Source organism: Triticum dicoccoides, chromosome 6B (genome assembly GCF_002162155.2).
Source record: "Triticum dicoccoides isolate Atlit2015 ecotype Zavitan chromosome 6B, WEW_v2.0, whole genome shotgun sequence".
In the NCBI taxonomy this organism is placed as follows: domain Eukaryota; kingdom Viridiplantae; phylum Streptophyta; class Magnoliopsida; order Poales; family Poaceae; genus Triticum; species Triticum dicoccoides.
The window spans coordinates 264,587,513-264,612,339 of NC_041391.1; the positions used below are offsets into that span (position 1 = coordinate 264,587,513).

Here is a 24,827-nt window from a genome sequence, read left to right on the forward strand (position 1 = left end):
AGATCATGGAAACCTAGAATATCACATAAAGTTTTCGGAATCGTGGAAACACTAGCACCCAAATCACACAAAGCAAAACACTCATAATCTTTAATTCTAATCTTTATAGTAGGTTCCACTCATCGTTAAGTTTTCTCGGTATAGAAACTTCCAAATTAAGTTTTTCATCATAAGATTGCATGAAGGCATCAACAATATGTTTGGTAAAAGCTTTATTTTGATTATAAGCATGAGGAGAATTGTCACACCCTAGCTAGTCATGCATTAGGGTGTTGCATCATGTTTATTTTTGCATCAGAAACCTGAAATGGGGATGACAGAACCCCCAGTCCCCTCTGAAACCAATTAGGGTTTACTAAAAACTTTTTCAATGAACCTGAAATGCCCTTCTAAAATGCCCACCATTTTTGTCTTGGTTCAGAACCTCTGCCAAAAGTGATGCACATTTTCCTAGGCCATCTTAGGGTTTGTGAATTAAATCATAAATATTTGAATTTGGGCATTTAAAATTATATAAAATATTTAAATGCTCAAATATCTCCAAACTAAAATGTTTCATGTTGGAAATAACCCAACTATGGACCAGGAGTAGTTTGGTGATTTTAGGAGTTGCCTAAGTATTTTTATTAATTCAACAAAGTTGCAGAAGTATTAAAAAAACAGAAAACAGAGAAAATAGAAAAACTTACCTGACGCCAGCTCCCGGCCCACCTGCCGGCCCAGCCCAGCACCGCTCCAGCGAGCTGCTTGCCGGCCAGGCAGGCAGGCAGGTGCCCGACGGCGACCGCAGCGCGCGCCACGCACCTGCTCACCGCCTCGCCGCTCCCCTCGCCCGGTGACGTCGTGGATCGCCCTCCCTCTCTCCCCTGAACCCCCCAGACACCCCCTTTCCTCTCCAGCTCCTCCCCCTCGCGCGCCCCAGCCATGGCCGACGCTACCGCCGCCGTGCCTGCGTCGTAGCCGCGCTCCCCGCCGCCCGTGCGTCCTCTCGTCGTGTCCAGGAGCTCCGCCGCTGTCCACTTCATCGAGCAAGCCGAGCCCCGAGCGCTCGCAACGCCCGAGTCCACCGCACCGACCTCGCCCGAGTCCGCCATCACCGGAGATCCCCTTCAACGCCGTCGTCGCTCCGGTCCATCCCCGGCCGCAGCAAGGGCTTCGTCGCACTCACTGTGAGCTTAGCCATCTCCCCCCCTTATTTTCTTGCTCCCGAGCCGTGTAGCGACCTCCCGGAGCTCAACCGCACCCACCGCCGTGGAGCTCGTCGCCGACGTGCTCCCGGTCATCCTCCGGCCACTCCACGGTGTCCATCATGCTCACCGCGTCACGTAGCACCTAACTAGCTACTCCCCACACCTCACCGGTCCCCCTAGCGACAAGTTCGACTTTGGCCGAACTCCGGTGGCCGCCAAAGTCGTCGCCGGCGCCAACTCCGGCCACCCCGACCCCAACGGACTCCACCAAGAGCTGCGGCTCGACCTCAGCTCCTCTCCGGTGGCCTCCGCGGCTCGTTTGGTTGCCGGAACGGCAAAAATCACTTCCGCCGCCGCGTCGGGCTCGCCGGCGGCTAAACGCCGGTGCAGCCGACCCAGGTTTGACCACGGGTGGACCCTGGTTGACTCCCTGAGTCAATGACAGGTGGGGCCCAGCCCTGTTAATTAAACAAGTTTAGTTTTATTTAAACTTTAATTAAATTAATCACACTGACACGCAGGACCCACTGTCAGGTTTGACCCGGACGTGTCCCGTTGACCTGCTGATGTCACATTGACGTCAGGCTGACGCAGTAATTGATTTTCTGGATTTAATCTAATATAGGAAATTCCAGAATATAGTTTAAACTTTAAAAGTTCATAACTTTTATTCTGTAACTCCAAATCAGACAAATTATATATGAAAAATGATCAGAAAAATCCAATCTATCCATCTGCACTATTTTCATGCATGATTAAACAAGTTAACCTAATGTTTAATGCAGAACAAGGAAAAACACTTTAAAGGGCCATGTTTGAGTTTAAAATTTGAATCCTTGATTCAAATTGGTTCAAACCCTTCTGGTCCTAGTTGCATTAGCCCAACTCACTCATATTGCCATGTTTCATGCATGCATCATATTGTTGCACATTGTTTGGTGACGGTTGTGTATCGGTGTTCTTTGCGGCAGGTTCTGCCTTTGAGGAGTACCGTGATTACCCTAACGAAGAACCGTATCCGTGCATCGAATCATCAGGCAAGCAACCAACCATTTGATCATATCGATACAATCCCATGTTCTCGCTCCTGCTCTCTTTTACTGCATTAAGACAACGCGTTTCAAACTGCTGTGTGCTACGGTAGTTGAACCCACTTCCACTGCATGACCTGTCATTGCCACAGTAACTAGATGAAACCCACTAGCATGTGTAGGAGTTGGTTGAGCCATATGTATGTGTTGTTCCTACCTTGCTATGCCTGCTATGCTTAGAGTCGTGTCAGGTCTGGTTCATCTGGGTGATGGGCTAGAGTGAAATGATTAGGTCGGTAATGAGAGTGGTGTGGTGAACACGATTTGGTAAAGGTCTCGATGAGAGGCCATGTAGGAGTACATGGTGGGTTGTTTCATTGAAGCCGACTTTAAGCACTGAGATCTGCATGTGTGATTTAAGATACAGCTGCTACCATGCATTGGGCCCTGAAATATGACCCCGCTCGACTTCTTATTCACCCTAGCTCTCTGTCCAGGAGTTGCAAGTAGTTTCTGGTGTTTGTAGCCTACTGGAGGCCGTGGACAGCGCTGACCGTAGGGGTGGGCTGTGATGCGGTAGGTACGTGGCCGGGTGTACCGAATACCCGTTAGGTATCTCGGGAACCCTGTTCACATTGTTCGGGGCCGTATGGGAAACCTCGGCCGGACTCCCTGCGGATGGAACCTGGATAGGCGATAAACCTGGACTAGAGACTTAGGTGTTTAGGTAGGTCGTGGTCTACACCCACGTCGGCTTTCGCTTGAAGTCTGCCGAGCACATGTCGTGTGCAGACGCTAAGTGGTGGAAACATGTATGAAGAAGTACACCCCTGCAGGGTTATCATGATCTATTCGAATAGCCGCGTCCGTGGTAAAGGACTACTTGGTTGCCTATACAGTTCATAGACAAGTAAATGGAAACTACTAAAAGCCTCAAGATAAGTGTGAGTGCCGAGGATGGCTCTTCCGTAGGAAGACGGAGGTGGATCCTCGGTAGTGTATTGAAGTGGTGAGTAGTGGACTCGTGTACGCAAAACCATTTCAAGTTGGAGTCTCGTAGGTTAGCCTAGCCAAGAGTCAAAGCTGGCTTGCTGCAACAACTCCACCAACCCTTCTTGATAATGTGCATGTATGTAGGATTTGATGTAAGTCTTGCTGAGTACCTTTGTACTCATGTTGCTATAATCTACATTTTTACAGAAGACGCTGCAACCCCTTCTGATGGGTTCTACGTAGACGTTGACATCACTGAGTAGGCTAAGGCCCAGGTGGTGATCCTGAGCTTGTGAAGGACCACGTAGTATAGCTAGGCTTTCCAAGCCTCTTTTATTTTACTAGTTGTCTGTACCCAGACAAGCTACTTCCGCTGCTGGTTTGTATGATTGTATGACTTGAATGCTGGGTCGTGTGACCCGTACCTATGTGTATGTTATGTATGGCTCTCTGAGCCTTAAATAAAGTACTTGTGTCGTAGAGTCATGTTGTGATGCCATGTTGTATTTGCACATATCGAGCATATTGTGTGTATGTTATTGAAATGCTTGGTATGTGTGGGATCTGACTATCTAGTTGTTTATCCTTAGTAGCCTCTCTTACCGGGAAATGTCTCCTAGTGTCTCCACTGAGCCATGGTAGCTTGCTACTACTCCAGAACACTTAGGCTGGCCGGCATGTGTCCTTCTTCGTTCCTGTGTCTGTCCCTTCGGGGAAATGTCACGCATCGAGTACCGGAGTCCTGTTAGCCCGCTACAGCCCGGTTTACCGGAGTCCTGCTAGCCCAGTGCTACAGCCCGGACCCACTTGCTGATGACCGACACGTTCGTTGCTGGGTCATGGATGCCTGTCCCTGTAAGTCTGTGCCACTTTGGGTTTACGACTAGTCATGTCAGCCCGGGCTCTTTATCATATGGATGCTAGCGACACTATCATATACGTGAGCCAAAAGGCGCAAACGGTCCCGGGCAAAGGTAAGGCGACACCCGTGGGGATACCGTGCGTGAGGCCGCAAAGTGATATGAGGTGTTACAAGCTGGATCGATGTGACATCGAGTCGGGGTCCTGACAGCGTTGGCATCAGAGCCGGACTGCCTGTAGGTTCTCCAAGCCAAACTGGTCGATGTTGAGTCTAGAAATTCTTTAGTTATATGTAGGGGAATTGTTTGTGGGTTGGAACGTAAGGCTCTTTTTACTCCTTTATCTTATGACATTCTGATCTGAGTCAGACTATTCTTCCACCGGGGGTTAAGGAATTAGGATCTTTTCTCTCTATCAGGTTCACGTGTTACTAATCAGTAGTACCTTATAGGTTTGATGATTACAAGCCTAGTTCAGTTCTACTACCACATTATGTTGCTAGGATGGACTCAGAACTTGATATGATGATGTTGAGTGTGTATGAAATCCTTTGTCAAATGTCTCAAAATCCTTCTTGAGCATTTACAACTGTTATGCTGCCGAAATTTTGCTAGAAATTCTAATGCCTTTGCATTATGGTTGTGCTTTCAGATGGCCACTCGCGACCTCAATCAAGTGGTTCGCCTGACTCGATGCCTAGATGTACCCGGCCATACCGCCATGTTGGTCAGGGTAATGACTGAGGCTGGATACCGTTGGTATCCTGAGTACACGGTCGAAGAGCAATTTCGGGACTTTAATCAAAGCCAGTATCTCTGCACTGTCAGGATATTTCCATCTTATCCTGGATCCACCGAGCCCCTTCACTGCTCCTATGGACTCAGGGTTACTATTGAGATGGCTGTGCAGGACGCCGCCTACTCTATGATGACCATCATGCGAGTCAGGTCTGGCCTATTTCGGGACTCTGATTTCCGGTATATGCCAGGATCACTTCCGGGAGAACAAGGGTATCTCCAGGCTATCTATGCTGACCCCACTCAGGAGGATTCATGGACTCGCACCACTGCTGAGATGCTCGAGGATAAGGACCGTGAAAATCGGGCCTTGAGGCTAGAGCTTTTTAATACCCGTGCTGACCATTGGGCCACGTTGACTCGGTTTGCACCGGCGGTGCAAGCTGGATATTCGGATATGCGCGATCTCTATCCTGTGAGATCTGCTCTGCCAGACGTGATGGGTTGGCGTGATGTAGGAGGCATCACCCCACCTCGCGGTCCCCGCAGGCCACCTTCTGTTGGTCCAAGACCTCATCCTAGCCCCTATGGTCCACAAGCTCCGCGAGATCGTCTGTTTCCGGATGATCATGTTGAGCTTCCAGGCTATGGAGGTGATTTCTACGAGGACTACTACGGATCGGTCTGAGTTAGTGGTAGTATCCCTAGTTCGTGCTAGCTGTGTCGTCTATCATCCTGCGTGACTCGTGGGATATGTCCTAGTTTGTACCGCCTTCCGGAGGTGTAGAAAAATAATGTATAGGAGCTTGGGATGCCTCCGATGAGATGTAATCCTCTTTTCGCCGTAATAGTACCTTGTTTGGTCTTGTACTAAACCTTGTATGGTGTGTATGACGATGGAATAAAAGAAGCAGTTTCTATATTTACCATGTCATACGGATGATCATCTCGCATTCCGAGTTATTCCTTACATTCTGTATTCTATGTCGGAATTTTATCATTCTGACTAAATCATTGTCTTGTTTACCTAGGATGGTCAACACGCGCACTAACCCTGCTCCTCAAGAGCAGGCCGAAGGCAGTGAAGTCAGGAATGCAAATCTGCCTCATCCTCCTTCCCTAGCCGAGGTTATGATGGAAGCTGAGAGAAATAATCGGGAGACCAACCGTTTGTTGGAGCGTATTGAACAGAACACAGCACACCATCAGAGGACTAACGTGGTGTCACTCAGTGACTTCATCAAGTTACATCCACCCACGTTCCACCACTCCGTCGAGCCTCTCGATGCTGATGACTGGCTTTGCAGTATTTCTCACAAACTGCGTTCCGCGCTAGTAGCTGAGGCTGACAAGGTCACCTTTGCTGCATATCATCTTGAAGGCCCCGCCAGTCTATGGTGGGAGAATTATGGAGCTATGCGGCCAGTGGGCCATGTCACTACCTGGGCTGAATTCAGCGAGGCTTTCCGTGAACATCACATTCCGGAGGGTCTCATGGACCGTAAACGTGAGGAATTTTGCAGTTTCACTCAGGGCTGACTCTCTGTGGATGCTTACAGCAGGGAGTTCGGTAACCTCGCACAATATGCAACTGAGGAAGTTTCTACCGATGCCAAGAAGCAAGCAAGGTTCCGTAAGGGGCTTAGTCCTGAGCTTCGCCACGACCTTCGTCTGCATGAGTGCGCATCTTTTCAGAAACTTGTTAACAAGGCCATCAGTGCTGAGACTGGTCAGACTGATTATGACGCAACACGCAAGCATGGCCGTGACATGGGCTCCTCATCCGGTGCTGGTCCTCAGAAGCACCACGTGTGGGTGCCTAACACCGCCCTGCCACCCAGGTTCACACCGAGGCCATCCTTCCAGGCGCCTCGCCCCGTTCAACAGTCTGCACCAGCCAAGCCCTATGGTGGTCCAACCAACAGTGCTCCTCCACATACCAGTTCCGTGACTTGTTTCAAGTGTGGGGAATCTGGCCACTATATGCGTGAGTGTCCCCAGACCAACCCCAACCAATATGCTAAAGCTGTTGGCCGTGGCAAGCCGACAGGGAAAGTGTTCCACGCCAAGCCGGCCACCGCTACACGTGGCAATGTCAATTGTATTTCTGCCGAAGAAGCTCAAGAGGATCCCAACGTCGTTCTCGGTACGCTCCTTGTTAATTGCCACCCGGCATCTGTTCTTTTTGATACAGGAGCCTCTCATTCATTTATATCCGAGAACTATGCTCGTTTGCATAACACCGCATTCTGTGACATGCCATCCACTATGGAAATTTATACTCCCGGTTCTAGATGGCAAACCTCCAGGGTAAGTTATGGAAATGAAATCCAAGTCGACAGACTTGTTTTCCTTGCATCTTTGATAGCTCTCAAATTTTCAGATATAAATATCATTTTGGGTATGGACTGGATGTCAACTCATCATGCCAAAATTGATCGCTTCTTTAGGACTGTTCAACTCACTCATCCTTCGGGAAAGATAGTCAATGTCTTGACCCGAATAGCCAAGCGACAGTTATATTCTCTTAACGCCAGCCCTTTGCCAGACCTTGAGGATGTTCCGGTAGTCCGTGACTTCCCGGATGTCTTCCCAGAGGAATTGCCAGGTGTTCCACCTGACAGGGATGTTGAGTTCGTAATAGACCTTATTCCAGGAACCGTCCCGATTGCTAGAAGACCCTATAAGATGGCACCACTAGAACTAGTCGAGCTTAAGAAACAACTCGATGAGTCCTTGAAAAAGGGTTTCATCCGACCTAGTTCATCTCCGTGGGCTTGCCCCGTCCTCTTCGTCAAGAAGAAGGATGGTACGGACCGGATGGTTGTAGATTATCGACCTGTCAATTTGGTCACAATCAAGAACAAATATCCGCTCCCCAGGATCAACAACCTTTATGATCAGCTCGCTGGATCCTCAGTCTTCTCCAAAATGGATTTGAGGTTGGGCTACCATCAAATCAAAATCAGAAACGGGGACATTCCTAAAACGGCCTTTGTTACTCGTTATGGCCAATACGAGTACACCGTCATGTCCTTCGGTTTAACCAACGCTCCAGCCACCTTTTCTCGGTTAATGAACTCAATCTTCATGGAGTATTTGGATAAATTCGTCGTTGTTTACCTCGATGATATACTCATCTACTCCAAGAACGAGGAAGAACATGCCGAACATCTAAGGCTAGTGTTGAAGAAACTTCGAGAGCATCGCCTTTATGCCAAGTTTTCTAAATGTGAATTTTGGTTGTCAGAAGTGACCTATCTGGGTTATGTAATATCTGGTACAGGAATTGCTGTTAACCCTGAGCGAGTTCAAGCCGTCCTTAATTGGACTCCACCTGAATCGGTCAAGCAAGTTCGGAGTTTTCTGGGCTTAGCGAGCTATTGCCGTCGCTTTGTCGAAAACTTCTCCAAAGTTGCTAAACCTCTAACCGAACTCCTCAAGAAAGATAAGAAGTTCGAATGGACTCCACAATGTGAGCACAGCTTTCAGGAACTGAAAAGACGCCTGACTTCTGCTCCCGTACTGGTACCGCCAGACTTCTCTAAGGACTTTGTTATCTACTGCGACGCCTCGCGACAAGGACTAGGTTGCATTCTCATGCAAGATCGACATGTAATTGCTTACGCCTCACGGCAATTGCACCCACATGAGGAGAATTATCCTACTCATGATCTAGAGCTTGCAGCCGTAGTCTATGCACTTAAAACCTGGCGACATTACCTTCTTGGTAATCATTGCGAAATATTCACTGATCACCAAAGTCTGAAGTACATCTTCACCCAACCGGATTTGAATCTCAGGCAAAGACGTTGGGTCGAGTTGATCACAGATTTCGACTTAGGAATAACCTACACCCCAGGGAAAGCCAATGTCATGGCTGATGCGCTAAGTCGTAAATCTTATTGTAACAACCTGATGTTACAACAAAGTCAACCGCTTCTCCATGAGGAATTTCGGAAGCTTAACCTTCACATTGTTCCTCAAGGATTTCTTTCCACCTTGGTGGCGAAACCTACTCTTACGGATCAAATTATCGCTGCCCAAAAGCGAGATAAGGGAATATCTAAAATCAAGGAGAACATTGCTAGCGGAGGTGCTAGTTGTTTCTCCACAGATGATCATGGTATTGTGTACTTTGAGAACCGTTTAGTGGTTCCCAAGAACCAGCATCTACGGCAGCTGATCCTTAAGGAGGCTCATGAATCTCCTCTCACCATTCATCCCGGTAGTACTAAGATGTATCAGGACCTACGCCAGAGGTTCTGGTGGACTAGGATGAAGAGAGAAATTGCTCAGTATATTGCTAATTGCGACGTCTGCCGTCGTGTAAAAGCAGAGCATCAACGGCCTGCTGGCACCCTTCAACCCTTAGCTATTCCTGAATGGAAATGGGATAAAATTGGTATGGATTTCATTACCGGTTTTCCCAGGACCAAGAGAGGGAATAATGCTATCTTTGTCGTTGTCGATCGTCTTTCCAAAGTGGCCCATTTCTTACCTGTTCGTGAGAGTATAACTGCTAGTCAATTGGCAGATTTATACATCTCCCGAATAGTGTCTCTCCATGGTGTTCCTTTGGAAATTAACTCGGATCGAGGAAGTCTTTTCACCTCTCGATTTTGGGAAAGTTTCCAAAACGCTATGGGAACCCGCCTTTCCTTTAGCACCGCTTTTCACCCTCAATCGAGTGGTCAAGTGGAACGCGTCAACCAGATTCTAGAAGACATGCTTCGAGCCTCTGTTATCTCTTTCGGAATGGAGTGGGAGAAATGCCTTCCATTTGCCGAATTTGCTTACAACAACAGCTATCAATCTAGCTTGGGTAAAGCCCCTTTTGAAGTTCTCTATGGGCGACGGTGTCGAACACCCCTTAACTGGTCAGAAACCGGGGAAAGACAATTCTTTGGCCCGGATATGATTCAGGAAGCAAAAGAGCAAGTTCGCATTGTTCGTGAAAAGTTGAAAACGGCCTAATCTCGTCAAAAGAGTCAATATGACCGAAAACATAAGGCTATGACTTTCGAGGTTGACGAGAAGGCTTACCTTCAGGTTACCCCTCTGAAGGGAACCCATCGTTTCGGTATCAAAGGAAAATTGGCTCCTCGTTACATTGGACCTTTTTGCATTCTCGCTAAACGAGGAGAAGTTGCCTACCAGTTGGAACTATCTCCGCATCTCTCCAGAGTCCACGATGTCTTCCACGTTTCTCAACTCCGGCGTTGCTTCTCGGATCCTATCCGTGGAGTGGACCACGAAACGCTTGATCTCCAAGATAATCTCACATATCGAGAGTACCCCATTCGTATCCTCGATCAGGCCGAGCGTACCACTCGACGTCATAATATCAAGTTTCTCAAAGTTCAATGGTCGCACCACTCTGAGGATGAAGCAACTTGGGAAAGGGAGGATCGTCTTCGACTTGAGTATCCCGCCTTCTTCCCGGAGGAACCCAAATCTCGGGACAAGATTCTTTTGAGTGGGGGTGAGTTGTCACACCCTAGCTAGTCATGCATTAGGGTGTTGCATCATGTTTATTTTTGCATCAGAAACCTGAAATGGGGATGACAGAACCCCCAGTCCCCTCTGAAACCAATTAGGGTTTACTAAAAACTTTTTCAATGAACCTGAAATGCCCTTCTAAAATGCCCACCATTTTTGTCTTGGTTCAGAACCTCTGCCAAAAGTGATGCACATTTTCCTAGGCCATCTTAGGGTTTGTGAATTAAATCATAAATATTTGAATTTGGGCATTTAAAATTATATAAAATATTTAAATGCTCAAATATCTCCAAACTAAAATGTTTCATGTTGGAAATAACCCAACTATGGACCAGGAGTAGTTTGGTGATTTTAGGAGTTGCCTAAGTATTTTTATTAATTCAACAAAGTTGCAGAAGTATTAAAAAAACAGAAAATAGAGAAAATAGAAAAACTTACCTGACGCCAGCTCCCGGCCCACCTGCCGGCCCAGCCCAGCGCCGCTCCAGCGAGCTGCTTGCCGGCCAGGCAGGCAGGCAGGTGCCCGACGGCGACCGCAGCGCGCGCCACGCACCTGCTCACCGCCTCGCCGCTCCCCTCGCCCGGTGACGTCGTGGATCGCCCTCCCTCTCTCCCCTGAACCCCCCAGACACCCCCTTTCCTCTCCAGCTCCTCCCCTTCGCGCGCCCCAGCCATGGCCGACGCTACCGCCGCCGTGCCTGCGTCGTAGCCGCGCTCCCCACCGCCCGTGCGTCCTCTCGTCGTGTCCAGGAGCTCCGCCGCTGTCCACTTCATCGAGCAAGCCGAGCCCCGAGCGCTCGCAACGCCCGAGTCCACCGCACCGACCTCGCCCGAGTCCGCCGTCGCCGGAGATCCCCTTCAACACCGTCGTCGGTCCGGTCCATCCCCGGCCGCAGCAAGGGCTTCGTCGCACTCACTGTGAGCTTAGCCATCTTCCCCCCCTTCTTTTCTTGCTCCCGAGCCGTGTAGCGACCTCCCGGAGCTCAACCGCACCCACCGCCATGGAGCTCGTCGCCGACGTGCTCCCGGTCATCCTCCGACTACTCCACGGTGTCCATCATGCTCACCGCGTCACGTAGCACCTAACTAGCTACTCCCCGCACCTCACTGATCCCCCTAGCGACAAGTTCGACTTTGGCCGAACTCCGGTGGCCGCCAAAGTCGTCGCCGGCGCCAACTCCGGCCACCCCGACCCCAACGGACTCCACCAAGAGCTGCGGCTTGACCTCAGCTCCTCTCCGGTGGCCTCCGCGGCTCATTTGGTTGCCGGAACGGCAAAAATCACTTCCGCCACCGCGTCGGGCTCGCCGGCGGCTAAACGCCGGTGCAGCCGACCCAGGTTTGACCACGGGTGGGCCCTGGTTGACTCCCTGAGTCAGTGACAGGTGGGGCCCAGCCCTGTTAATTAAACAGGTTTAGTTTTATTTAAACTTTAATTAAATTAATCACACTGACACGCGGGACCCACTGTCAGGTTTGACCCGGACGTGTCCCGTTGACCTGCTGATGTCACACTAACGTCAGGCTGATGCAGTAATTGATTTTCTGGATTTAATCTAATATAGGAAATTCCAGAATATAGTTTAAACTTTAAAAGTTCATAACTTTTATTCTGTAACTCCAAATCAGACAAATTATATATGAAAAATGATCAGAAAAATCCAATCTATCCATCTGCACTATTTTCATGCATGATTAAACAAGTTAACCTAATGTTTAATGCAGAACAAGGGAAAACACTTTAAAGGGCCATGTTTGAGTTTAAAATTTGAATCCTTGATTCAAATTGGTTCAAACCCTTCTGGTCCTAGTTGCATTAGCCCAACTCACTCATATTGCCATGTTTCATGCATGCATCATATTGTTGCACATTGTTTGGTGACGGTTGTGTATCGGTGTTCTTTGCGGCAGGTTCTGCCTTTGAGGAGTACCGTGATTACCCTAACGAAGAACCGTATCCGTGCATCGAATCATCAGGCAAGCAACCAACCATTTGATCATATCGATACAATCCCATGTTCTCGCTCCTGCTCTCTTTTACTGCATTAAGACAACGCGTTTCAAACTGCTGTGTGCTACGGTAGTTGAACCCACTTCCACTGCATGACCTGTCATTGCCACAGTAACTAGATGAAACCCACTAGCATGTGTAGGAGTTGGTTGAGCCATATGTATGTGTTGTTCCTACCTTGCTATGCCTGCTATGCTTAGAGTCGTGTCAGGTCTGGTTCATCTGGGTGATGGGCTAGAGTGAAATGATTAGGTCGGTAATGAGAGTGGTGTGGTGAACACGATTTGGTAAAGGTATCGATGAGAGGCCATGTAGGAGTACATGGTGGGTTGTTTCATTGAAGCCGACTTTAAGCACTGAGATCTGCATGTGTGATTTAAGATACAGCTGCTACCATGCATTGGGCCCTGAAATATGACCCCGCTCGACTTCTTATTCACCCTAGCTCTCTGTCCAGGAGTTGCAAGTAGTTTCTGGTGTTTGTAGCCTACTGGAGGCCGTGGACAGCGCTGACCGTAGGGGTGGGCTGTGATGCGGTAGGTACGTGGCCGGGTGTACCGAATACCCGTTAGGTATCTCGGGAACCCTGTTCACATTGTTCGGGGCCGTATGGGAAACCTCGGCCGGACTCCCTGCGGATGGAACCTGGATAGGCGATAAACCTGGACTAGAGACTTAGGTGTTTAGGTAGGTCGTGGTCTACACCCATGTCGGCTTTCGCTTGAAGTCTGCCGAGCACATGTCGTGTGCAGACGCTAAGTGGTGGAAACATGTATGAAGAAGTACACCCCTGCAGGGTTAACATGATCTATTCGAATAGTCGCGTCCGCGGTAAAGGACTACTTGGTTGCCTATACAGTTCATAGACAAGTAAATGGAAACTACTAAAAGCCTCAAGATAAGTGTGAGTGCCGAGGATGGCTCTTCCGTAGGAAGACGGAGGTGGATCCTCGGTAGTGTATTGAAGTGGTGAGTAGTGGACTCGTGTACGCAAAACCATTTCAAGTTGGAGTCTCGTAGGTTAGCCTAGCCAAGAGTCAAAGCTGGCTTGCTGCAACAACTCCACCAACCCTTCTTGATAATGTGCATGTATGTAGGATTTGATGTAAGTCTTGCTGAGTACCTTTGTACTCATGTTGCTATAATCTACATTTTTACAGAAGACGCTGCAACCCCTTCTGATGGGTTCTACGTAGACGTTGACATCACTGAGTAGGCTAAGGCCCAGGTGGTGATCCTGAGCTTGTGAAGGACCACGTAGTATAGCTAGGCTTTCCAAGCCTCTTTTATTTTACTAGTTGTCTGTACCCAGACAAGCTACTTCCGCTGCTGGTTTGTATGATTGTATGACTTGAATGCTGGGTCGTGTGACCCGTACCTATGTGTATGTTATGTATGGCTCTCTGAGCCTTAAATAAAGTACTTGTGTCGTAGAGTCATGTTGTGATGCCATGTTGTATTTGCACATATCGAGCATATTGTGTGTATGTTATTGAAATGCTTGGTATGTGTGGGATCTGACTATCTAGTTGTTTATCCTTAGTAGCCTCTCTTACCGGGAAATGTCTCCTAGTGTCTCCACTGAGCCATGGTAGCTTGCTACTACTCCAGAACACTTAGGCTGGCCGGCATGTGTCCTTCTTCGTTCCTGTGTCTGTCCCTTCGGGGAAATGTCACGCATCGAGTACCGGAGTCCTGTTAGCCCGCTACAGCCCGGTTTACCGGAGTCCTGCTAGCCCAGTGCTACAGCCCGGACCCACTTGCTGATGACCGACACGTTCGTTGCTGGGTCATGGATGCCTGTCCCTGTAAGTCTGTGCCACTTTGGGTTTACGACTAGTCATGTCAGCCCGGGCTCTTTATCATATGGATGCTAGCGACACTATCATATACGTGAGCCAAAAGGCGCAAACGGTCCCGGGCAAAGGTAAGGCGACACCCGTGGGGATACCGTGCGTGAGGCCGCAAAGTGATATGAGGTGTTACAAGCTGGATCGATGTGACATCGAGTCGGGGTCCTGACAAGAATTAACAACGGATTGCAACAAGGAAATACAACCTTTTAAAGAGCAATTATCATAATCAAATTCCATGAAATCTGAGATAGTAGGTTCAATATTATTAGAAGTTGAGGATTCTCCAATCTCACTTTTGCCAAATTTAGCATCAAGATCTAAAGACTCCGAATTTTTGGGACGCCTTCTAGGCAAAGTTGATTCATCATCACTCCCATAATCATCAAAATTCATATTGCAAAACATAGATCTAATCGGAGACGCATTAATAACTTTAAGATCCTCATCATTATTTTCATTAAGACTAGAAGAACACGCTTTTATAAAGCTTTCCTTTTTAGCACGCAATCTAGAGGTTCTTTCCTTGCACTCGTCAATGGAAATTCTCATTACTTTGAGAGACTCATTGATATCATGCTTAGGAGAAGAAGATCCAAGTTTAAGAGAATTAACATCAAGCAAAAGTCTATCAACGTTCCTAGCCAAATCATCAACTTTGAGCAATTTTTCTTCAAGCAAAGCATTAAAATTCTTTTGAGAAACCATCAATTCTTTCACACTATTCTCAAAATCAGAGGGCATCTTATTAAAATTACCATAAGAATTATTGTAGGAATTTCCATAATTATTAGAGGGATTACTAGTGAACGGTCTAGCATTAAAATTTCCTCTATAAGCATTGTTTCCAAAACTATTCCTACCAACAAAATTCACATCCATAGATTCATTATTATTCTCAATCAAGGAAGACAAAGGCATATCATTGGGATCAAGAGGAGAATTTTTAGTAGCAAACATCTTCATAAGTTCATCCATCTTTCCAATCAGAACATTAATTTCTTCTATAGCATGCACTTTTTTACTAGAAGATCTTTCGGTGTGCCATTGAGAATAATTAGCCATAATATTATCAAGCAATTTTGTAGCATCTCCTAACATGATTTCCATAATGGTGCCTCCCGCGGCCGAATCTAAGAGATTTCTAGAGGCAAAGTTCAAACCGGCATAAAATTTTTGTATGATCATCCATAAATTCAAACCATGAGTAGGGCAATTGCGAAGCATCAATTTCATTCTTTCCCAAGATTGGGCAACATGCTCATGATCAGGTTGTTTAAAATTCATAATATCGTTCCTAAGAGTGATGATCTTAGCGGGAGGAAAATACTTAGAGATAAAAGCATCTTTGCACTTGTTCCAAGCATCAATACTATTTTTAGGCAAAGACGAAAACCAAACTTTAGCACGATCTCTAAGTGAAAACGGAAATAACTTCAATTTGACAATATTGTTATCCGTATCTTTCTTCTTTTGCATATCACACAAATCAACAAAATTGTTTAGATGAGTAGCGGCATCTTCACTAGGAAGGCCGGCAAATTGATCTTTCATAACAAGATTCAGCAAAACGGTATTGATTTCACAAGACTCAACATCATTAAGAGGAGCAATCGGAGTACTAAGGAAATCATTATTATTGGTATTCGAGAAGTCACACAACTTGGTATTATCTTGCGCCATGGCAACAAGTAATCCAACACACAAGCAAACAGAAAAAAGCAAGCGAAAATAGAGGAGGAGATTGGGAAAGAGAGGGCGAATAAAACGGCAAGGGTGAAGTGGGGGAGAGGAAAACGAGAGGCAAATGGCAAATAATGTAAATGCGAGGGAGATGGGTTTGTGATGGGTACTTGGTATGTCTTGACTTGAGCGAAGACCTCCCCGGCAACGGCGCCAGAAATCCTTCTTGCTACGTCTTGAGCTTGCGTTGGTTTTCCTCGAAGAGGAGAGGGTGATGCAGCAAAGTGTAGCGTAAGTATTCCCCTCAGTTTTGAGAACCAAGGTATCAATCCAGTAGGAGGCTCCTCAAAAGTCCCACACATCTACACAAACAAATTGAGAACTCGCAACCAACGCAATAAAGGGGTTGTCAATCCCTTCACGGCCACTTGCGAAAGTGAGATCTAATAAAGATTGTATGATAAAATAAATATATTTTTGGTATTTTATAAGATAGATGCAAAAAGTAAAGATGCAAATAAAGGTAGATTGAAAGCAAATATGATAAGAGATAGACCCGAGGGCCATAGGTTTCACTAGAGGCTTCTCTCAAGATAGCATAAGTATTATGGTGGGTGAACAAATTACTGTCGAGCAATTGATAGAAAAGCGCATAGTTATGAGATTATCTAGGCATGATCATGTATATAGGCATCACGTCCATAACAAGTAGACCGACTCCTGCCTGCATCTACTACTATTACTCCACACATCGACCGACTCCTGCCTGCATCTAGAGTATTAAGTTCATAAGAACAGAGTAACGCATTAAGCAAGATGACATGATGTAGAGGGATAAACACATGCAATATGATATAAACCTCATCTTGTTATCCTCGATGGCAACAATACAATACATGTCTTGCAACCCTTTCTGTCACTGGGTAAGAACACCGCAAGATTGAACCCAAGGCTAAGCACTTCTCCCATGGCAAGAAAGACCAATCTAGTAGGCCAAACCAAACTGATAATTCGAAGAGACTTGCAAAGATAACGCAATCATACATAAAAGAATCCAGAGAAGATTTAAATATTATTCATAGATAAACTTGATCATAAACCCACAATTCATCGGATCTCGACAAACACACCGCAAAAAGAGTTTACATCGAATAGATCTCCACAAGAGAGGGGGAGAACATTGTATTGAGATCCAAAAAGAGAGAAGAAGCCATCTAGCTAATAACTATGGACCCGTAGGTCTGTGGTAAACTACTCACAACTCATCGAAGGGGCAAGGATGTTGATGTAAAGGCCCTCCGTGGTTGATTCCCCCTCCGGCAGAGTGCCGGCGAAGGCTCCAAGATGGGATCTCACGGATACAGAAGGTGGTGGCGGTGGAAATTGTGTTTCGTGGTGCTCCTGGATGTTTTCGGGGTACGTAGATATATATAGGAGGAAGAAGTACGTCTGTGGCCGCCCGAGGGGCCCACGAGACAGGGGGCGCGCCCTACAGGGGGAGGGGCGGTCCCCTATCTCGTGGGGCCCTCAGAAGCTTCTTGACTTGCACTCCAAGCTCTCCGGATCATGTTCATTCCAAAAATCACGCTCCCGAAGGTTTCATTCCGTTTGGACTCCGTTTGATATTCCTTTTCTTCGAAATACTGAAATAGGCAAAAAAAACCCAGCAATATGGGTTGGGCTTCCGGTTAGTAGGTTAGTCCCAAAAATGATATAAATGTGTAAAATAAAGCCCATAAACATCCAAAAGGGGTAATATAATAGCATGGAACAATAAAAAATTATAGATACATTGGAGACGTATCAAGGTGGGGGCGCCTCCCCTAGGGCAGCCACCCCTCCCGGCTTGGGAGGCAAGTTTCCTAGGGGTGGGGGCGCCCAAACCCATCTAGGGTTTCCCCTGTGGCCGCCGCCCCTCCCCTAGGGCGCCTCCTCCTTCCCCTCCCCCTATATATAGTGAGGGAGAGAGAGGGCAGCGGCACCCCTTCCCCTGGCGCAAGCCTCTCCTCCTCCAACACCTCCTCCTCCTGCATAGTGCCTGGCGAAGCCCTGCTGGAGAACCACGAGCTCCACCATCACCACGGCGCCGTGCTGCTGGAGCTTTCTCTCAACTTCTCCTCTCCCCTTGCTGGATCAAGAAGGAGGAGATGTCCCCGGGCTGTACGTGCGTTGACCGCGGAGGCGCCGTCCGTTCGGCGCTAGATCAGATCTTCCGCGATTTGAATCGCCGCGAGTACGACTCCATCAACCGCGTTCTTGTAACGCTTCCGCTTAGCGATCTTCAAGGGTATGAAGATGCACTCCCTCTCTCTTGTTGCTAGCATCTCCGAGATTGATCTTGGTGACACGTAGGAAATTTTTTGAATTATTTCTACGTTCCCCAACAGACATTACACACAACTCTCACATGACAAGATAAAACAATTCACATGCTGGTTAAAAAAATTGATAGGTGCTTGCTTCTTGACAAAATACATCCTAACAAGTGGGTTCTAGTCTAGTTATCTAGTGTTCCATGTATGTTCAAGTCAGTGATAGTTTCTAGGCACGTGTAGGAGACGAAGGGAAGACGCCAGCGTGTCATAAAGAAAGACAGAAAGTGGTAAACCCAATTCAGCATAGCTACTCTGACATGGCACATAAACCAGCAGAAACCAACTAATTTAGGGAAAATTGGCCACAATACATTTTTTTGGCTTCTCTTCTCGACAATATTATTCAGTACAATGTATGTAGAAGACTGACAATGCATGGACAAGATTAACAGAGAACTCTGAACATTTGATTGAACATAGAAGTTGCAATATCAGAAAATTCCATTTGCCGCTCGCTGCGGCGAACTGTCGAGCAATCGCATAGAGCAGCGCACCGAGCGACAGACATGGGCCGACCCACTTATACATAGTGCGTCCAACCGGTTTTGGGAACCATCTAGAAGGTTCTCTAAACCGTGTTTTTTCTTGTATCGTTTTTTCTGGTTCTTTTTAGCTTTCTACTGTTTTTTTATTTCTAATTTTTTCTTTTTTCCTTTTCTGTTTCTTTTCTTTTTGTAGTTTCTGTTTCTTTTCTTTATGTTTTCTTAAATTTCACAACTTTGCAAAATTTGTTCGCATATTTAAGAAAAATGTTAGTTTTTTCAATTTTTGTTCATGAGTTTCAATAAATGTTCCTATTTCAAATTTTGTTCGCAATTTAAAAAAAATCGTGTTTGAAACTTTTGTTCGTGAGTTTTGCAAAATGTTCCCGTTTCAAAAATTTGTTCACACATTTCAAATTTTGTTCGGGAGTTTCAAAAAATGTTCGCAATATTTTAAGCAATGTTTGTGTTTTCAAAAATATTTCACGAGATTGAAAAATGTTCTTGTTTCAAATTTGTTCACAAATTTCAAATTTTGTTCGGAGTTTTCAGAAAATGTTTGCGATATTTTAAACAATGTTTGTGTTTTCAATTTTATGGGTAGTTTAAGAAATGTTCTTGTTTCCTAAAATTGTTTACATTTTTCAAAATATTTGAGTCTTTTCAATTTTTTTCATGATTTTTAAAAGTTTTTGCGGTTTCATAGAGCATTAGGTTTTCAGAATTATTTTGTGATCAATATTCAAAATTTGTATTTTTGATCAAAATTCATTTTTTTCTGTATTTTGTTCACTTTTAATCAAAATTCAAAAGTTGACAATTAAAAAATTGTTCACGTTTCCAAATTTTGTTCAAAAGATGCAAAATATGTTTGCCATTTAAAAAATTGTTCCCATTTTCTTCACAAATTCAAAAAATGTTTGTGCTTAGAAAATTTCTTTGTAAATTTCGAAACAGTTTACATTTTTTTCCAGAAATTCAATGTTGCTCAAATTTCAAGTTTTGTTTATAAGTTCAGAAAATGTTTGGGAATTGAAAGAAAATGGTCCAGCTTTCCGAATTTGTCCACAAATTCAATAATAGTTCATGCTTTTCAGTTTTGTTCACATATTCAAAAAAAAATCTAGAAGTTTAAAAAAATGTAAACACTTTTTTTTTCAAAAATTCAAGAAATGTTCCCCTTTTCCAAAATTTGTTCAGATCATCGAAATGTTCCTATTTTACAAAATTCGTACGAAAATTTGGAAAATACTTTTATTTTGAAGAAATATTCATTATTTCGAAAAATTCAGTTGTAGGTGGTCATCGGTTCAACTCAATACATGGACTGTAGTTTTTGGGTTTTTTTGCGAATTAATGTTTAAGTTTTGTGGCTGTCGTATACGTCTTTAGCAGTCTCACTGCAAATTGAGCATGAGAATGTCTAGGACGCAGTGGTTTGTACGCCAGGTCAATCAGTATTGAAATCGCTTGATCGAGTTACAATGCTACCGCTATTTTCTTTTTTGCGATTTTTCAACTTAGGAACGTGCCGCCGCGTGCCACTGTGGGCCGGCCCAGGCTATCCGCGCCGCCGGCACTTTGCCGCAGCGAGCGGCCTATAGGGGCAGGCCAGGCGGGCGGCCCGCTGCGAGTCTCCGGATTTACACGGGCCTGAAAACCTAGAGCGGTGGGCTTATGCGGGTTAGAGTGGACGTCTCAGATTAATCCGACTATATGATCTAATGGCAAAAGGGGTCCCGCCCGTAGCATATAAAACTTCGCCGTGGCAACTCCGAGCCCGCCGAAACCCTAACCCTCCGCCCCCTCCTCTCTCGCGGAAACCTAACCCTGCCCCTCCTCTCTCGCCAGAGAAACCCTAGCCCTCAGCCCCGATGTCCCGCGGCCGTGGTGGTGGCAGCGGCCACAACCTGTCTCCTTCGCCAGGCGCTCGCGGCCGCGGCCACAGCTTGTCTCCTCCGCCTGGTGCTCGCGGCCGCGGCCTTAGCCTCTCTCCTCCGCCTGTCCCTCGCGGCCGCGGCGACAGCTTCTCCCCGCCGCCAGGCGGTCGTGGCCGTGGCCGTGGCCGCGGCCGCGGCCGGAGCTCTCCGCCGCAGCCATCGCTGCGGCCACGTCGTTCACGGGCTTTCACCAACTCTCCTCGCCCACGTTTGTCTCTGGATTTGGTTGCAGCTCTGGGCCGCTCTCCTGTACCGGTCGTCCATACCCCGAGCCACATCTTATCTTCACACCCGGTTTGGTATGGCTCTCCAGGCCTTCGTGGCTTCCAGACCCGCATCCTTGGGCCCTCCAGTCCATGGCCATCCACAAGTCTGGAAGACACATGTGACAGCTCTACCCCCGAGGACAAGGACGAGAACAGCGACAAAGAGATCTTTGGAGACGACCCTCAAGAGCCAGAGGATCTGAATACTGAGGCCTCCCTCATTGCTGGTTTAGCAGGTTTACATCTTCCCTTATTCTCCCGTGCACGATCCATTGTTGAATACCATTTTATCACTGGGATACATGTCTGTTGTGTTTACTTGCTTCAACTAGCAGCATGAGTACATGTATGAGGTTTCATTCGAATAGTTAGTATATATTCCAAATTGCTGCGTGATGTTTTCATTAATTTACCTCCCAACATATTTACTCCTGTTATGGAGGCAAGGCAGGGCATATTTATTTTTATTGAACACTCATATTGATAAAATGATTTGAACAATTTACTAGAAAAAATGGGTTTATGATGGATCCATTTGCTAAGTTATTATATATTTTATGGTTCCATTGTCTTCCTAGACAAAACTTTATTCTAATGCTGCCTTACTATTTGCAGACTCTGCTATAAGTAACTGGAATATTAAAATCCTATCTGATACTTTCCTACCAACGATGAGCAGATGCTCTCGTTATTTGCCTCCAAACTTATTCATTGCTGTTGTGGAGGAAAGGCAGGTCAGTTTTTTTCCTGGTTTAGCTTATTCTTATCTTAACTGTATAATTTTGTGGCAGTTATTTCTCCACCACATAAGCTGAAGTCTGTTAGTTCCATGATCAATTTGTCTACACAGTCCAAGCCTTTTAAACTGTCCATGTCTTGATCTGATTTCGTGCTAAAAATGGTTTGCTAGATAGGCTAATCTTGATCTAAAATCTGTGGCCAAGAGTTCTGCACTGCATGAGCTAAATTCTGTAATGTGATTAGTTGTGGACGCAACCTTATCTGGAAGGTCGCACTGTTTAACCAGCTTGCTGTTAAAATTGGGATATCTTTGTATTAATTTAATGCCAGTAATTTTTTCATTCCTTGACTCTCGTTAAGCTTCTTGTAGCATAGGTATGCTTCATATAAATATGAGGGACGTCCCAGCCATTTTAACTATGATGATTGTTATTATTACTTCAGATTTGATGGGGAAATTATTAAATTGATGGTGTGCTTTTGTTAACTGTATTCTAATGCTCTCATTTGTAAGGAGTGCCTGGATCAACTCATCCTTGGCAAACATTAACATAGAGGAGCCAAAATGTTTTAGTAAGCAGTTTGTCTATTTTTGCTTATCTAACATCTTGCGTATTGGTTTCAGGTTCTGATAACAGCATGTGATATGCAAACCAATCATGAATTTCAGGAACTGGAATTCATGATTTCAACTGCTGCTCTGAGGGAACATGAAAATGTTCTCCATCTTACTGGACTTTGCATCAATGACAATAGAGCCTACGTTGTGTTTGACCTTCCCGCTGGTTCTTTAATTTATGAAAAGCTAAAGGGTATAATTTTCTGTTCTTTCTACATGTCTACGTATGTGCATATCCCATTAAGTCTGATTATATGCCATCAAAGGTTTAATTACGCTTATATGCCATCCGAATCTAGTTGTGCATTAGTCCATTTTCACGTGTGACTTGCTTATGTGTATATTTAATGCTGTGTAGGTGATGCTGGTTCCTTACAATGCTGCCAAATAGTGGATATTGCTCTTGGAATATGCGAGGGGTTTCTTTACAATATATCTTGTGGATTTGTGTCTGCCTGTCCCAGCTCTGACAATATCTGGCTTAAACTGGATGGTACACCGTTGTTGCTTGATGTCTCTGGATTGGGTGATGATTCTGCAGGTACTTATGCAAAAGTGCATTTAAGTCATAAGTCATTTCATTTTGTTTCCTTGGGCATAACTTTGCTTAGCAGTTAGTACAGTACTAATCTATAGGATACTACTATTGCAGAAACTGATGCCGTCCGTGCAATTGGACTCATTGTCTTAGAAATGTGCATGAATGCTTCCGACAGAGAGAGTTGCTCTTTCAAGAAAGTCACAATGCTTGCGAATCAGTGCGTCAGCGAACAATTTGATGAGAAGCTGTCGCTGGAATCTCTTCAGGAGGAATTGAATCAACTCAAGCGATCTGTTGGTTGTCTGTGAGTTCTTAACCTCTTATTGTGCTTGCTTAAAAATAATGTTGGTAGGGGCCTGATTTTTTGAATTAAGAAATCAGTTTGCGGTCTGAGTTCTCTTAACCTTGTTACTACGCTTGCTCGAAAATAATTTTTGTATGGGCCTGATATTTGAATTGTAAGTTTGCTATTGTGAAATTTCGTAGTCCGAATTATCTTACGGCGTCAACCCAGATCAAAGAATAGTTTGAACTACACTTCCATGTCAGATTCAAGAGTCAATTCGTGAGATTTAACCTTGTTATTTGTTTGCTTGAAAGTTATGTTGGTAGAGAAATAATCTTAGGGTACCAACTCAAATTAAAGAATACTTTCAACTACACTTCCATCTTCAATTTTTTGTTGGACTTGCATTATTTTGTCATTGCATCTTATCAAATCAGTGCTAAAAAGTCATTTGCTAATATTATTGGCATGAACGTTGGCTTTTCTCCCCCTTCTGAGCTATATATGAAATGTAGATATTGACATGTTTTTTTCTTCTATGCCCTTTTCAGTAGATTGGAGGTAGATGATGCTGCTTCTCTCACAGGAGCTTTACACTGAAGTTTGTCTCAACGGAGAGCACTGGTTCAGTGATTGAATCAATGAGTTACTTTTTCCTTCTGGCAGTGAAGCTTCACGGAACGGTGCAACTCTCTTAGATGTTGAAGTGAACTCTACTTGAGTATTTGTTAATCAATGCGCATGGTCTTTTGGTCGACCTATTCATGTGATGACATATGTACATTTCTACTCGTGTTATATGTCCTTGTATGGAAGTCCATGAATAGCTCACTGTTCTTTAACTCTTTTGGGAGCCTTTGATTATTGTCTGCTTTTGTTTTGTTCTTAAGACTAATAGAGCACGCATCTTTCGGGAATCATTGTGCCTGTCATTCTGCAATTATTTGGCTCATTTTCGTTTTGTTGTTTATTCTGTTTTTAAGTGTGTATATTTTCTCATGTGTATTGTCGAGAATTTGGGTGGACGGCAACAACAATAAAGCCTTCAGTTCCAAACAAGTTGGGGTAGGCTAGAGGTGAAACTCATAAGATTTTGTGACTAACTCACGGTTCAAAACAAGTTGGGTAGGCTAGAAGTGAAACTCATAAGATTTTGTGACTAACTCACGGTTCGGGTACATGGATAGCAAAGCTTTCACGTGCCTCTGTCCATAGCTAGTTCAAGCACATGAGAATTTGGTTGGATGATGATGAAAATTATGAACAAAACTCATCATGCTTTGGTGCGCTCTGTGTGCCTTTGCCATGCCGTGAAAATCTATTCGTGATGTCTGAACGTTTCCACTCACGGTGACGCTCTCCGACGCAGCGAACGTTGTTGCTTGGTTGTTTCTGGTTCACCTGGGCACACCTTTCCAGTGTAAGCCTTGTTTGGTACTATGGTTTTTGAGGGGATTCCTTTAACTGCTAGCAAGAGCATATTATTTCTGCTATCTAGTCCTCACTTTGCATTAGTTTAGCACCATCTCAATCCAACATCGTTTTGATAATCCTAGGAACCATGCGCCGCCCCATAGATTTATGTGTGTACCCTATATTAGTTATATCTCTTGACATTGTTTGTCCTATGGTACCACACTGATTGGAGTAGCGATTCGGTCCCTAGGTTCATCTGCATCAGGTCAGAAAATAATTCATTTTTGAAATCCAATTTTT

The 24,827-nt window shown here is 45.4% G+C and overlaps 1 protein-coding gene across 1 annotated transcript; it reads left to right on the forward strand.

Moving 5' to 3' along the window:
• The first annotated feature begins 20,500 nt into the window (after positions 1-20,500).
• On the forward strand, positions 20,501-24,031 carry LOC119322538. Its single transcript, XM_037596024.1, has 6 exons — positions 20,501-21,160; positions 21,540-21,658; positions 22,291-22,477; positions 22,643-22,825; positions 22,937-23,129; positions 23,663-24,031. The coding sequence occupies exons 1-6, from the start codon at positions 20,593-20,595 to the stop codon at positions 23,709-23,711; spliced, it is 1,299 nt and encodes a 432-aa protein (XP_037451921.1). The 5' UTR covers positions 20,501-20,592; the 3' UTR covers positions 23,712-24,031.
• Positions 24,032-24,827: the final 796 nt, after the last annotated feature.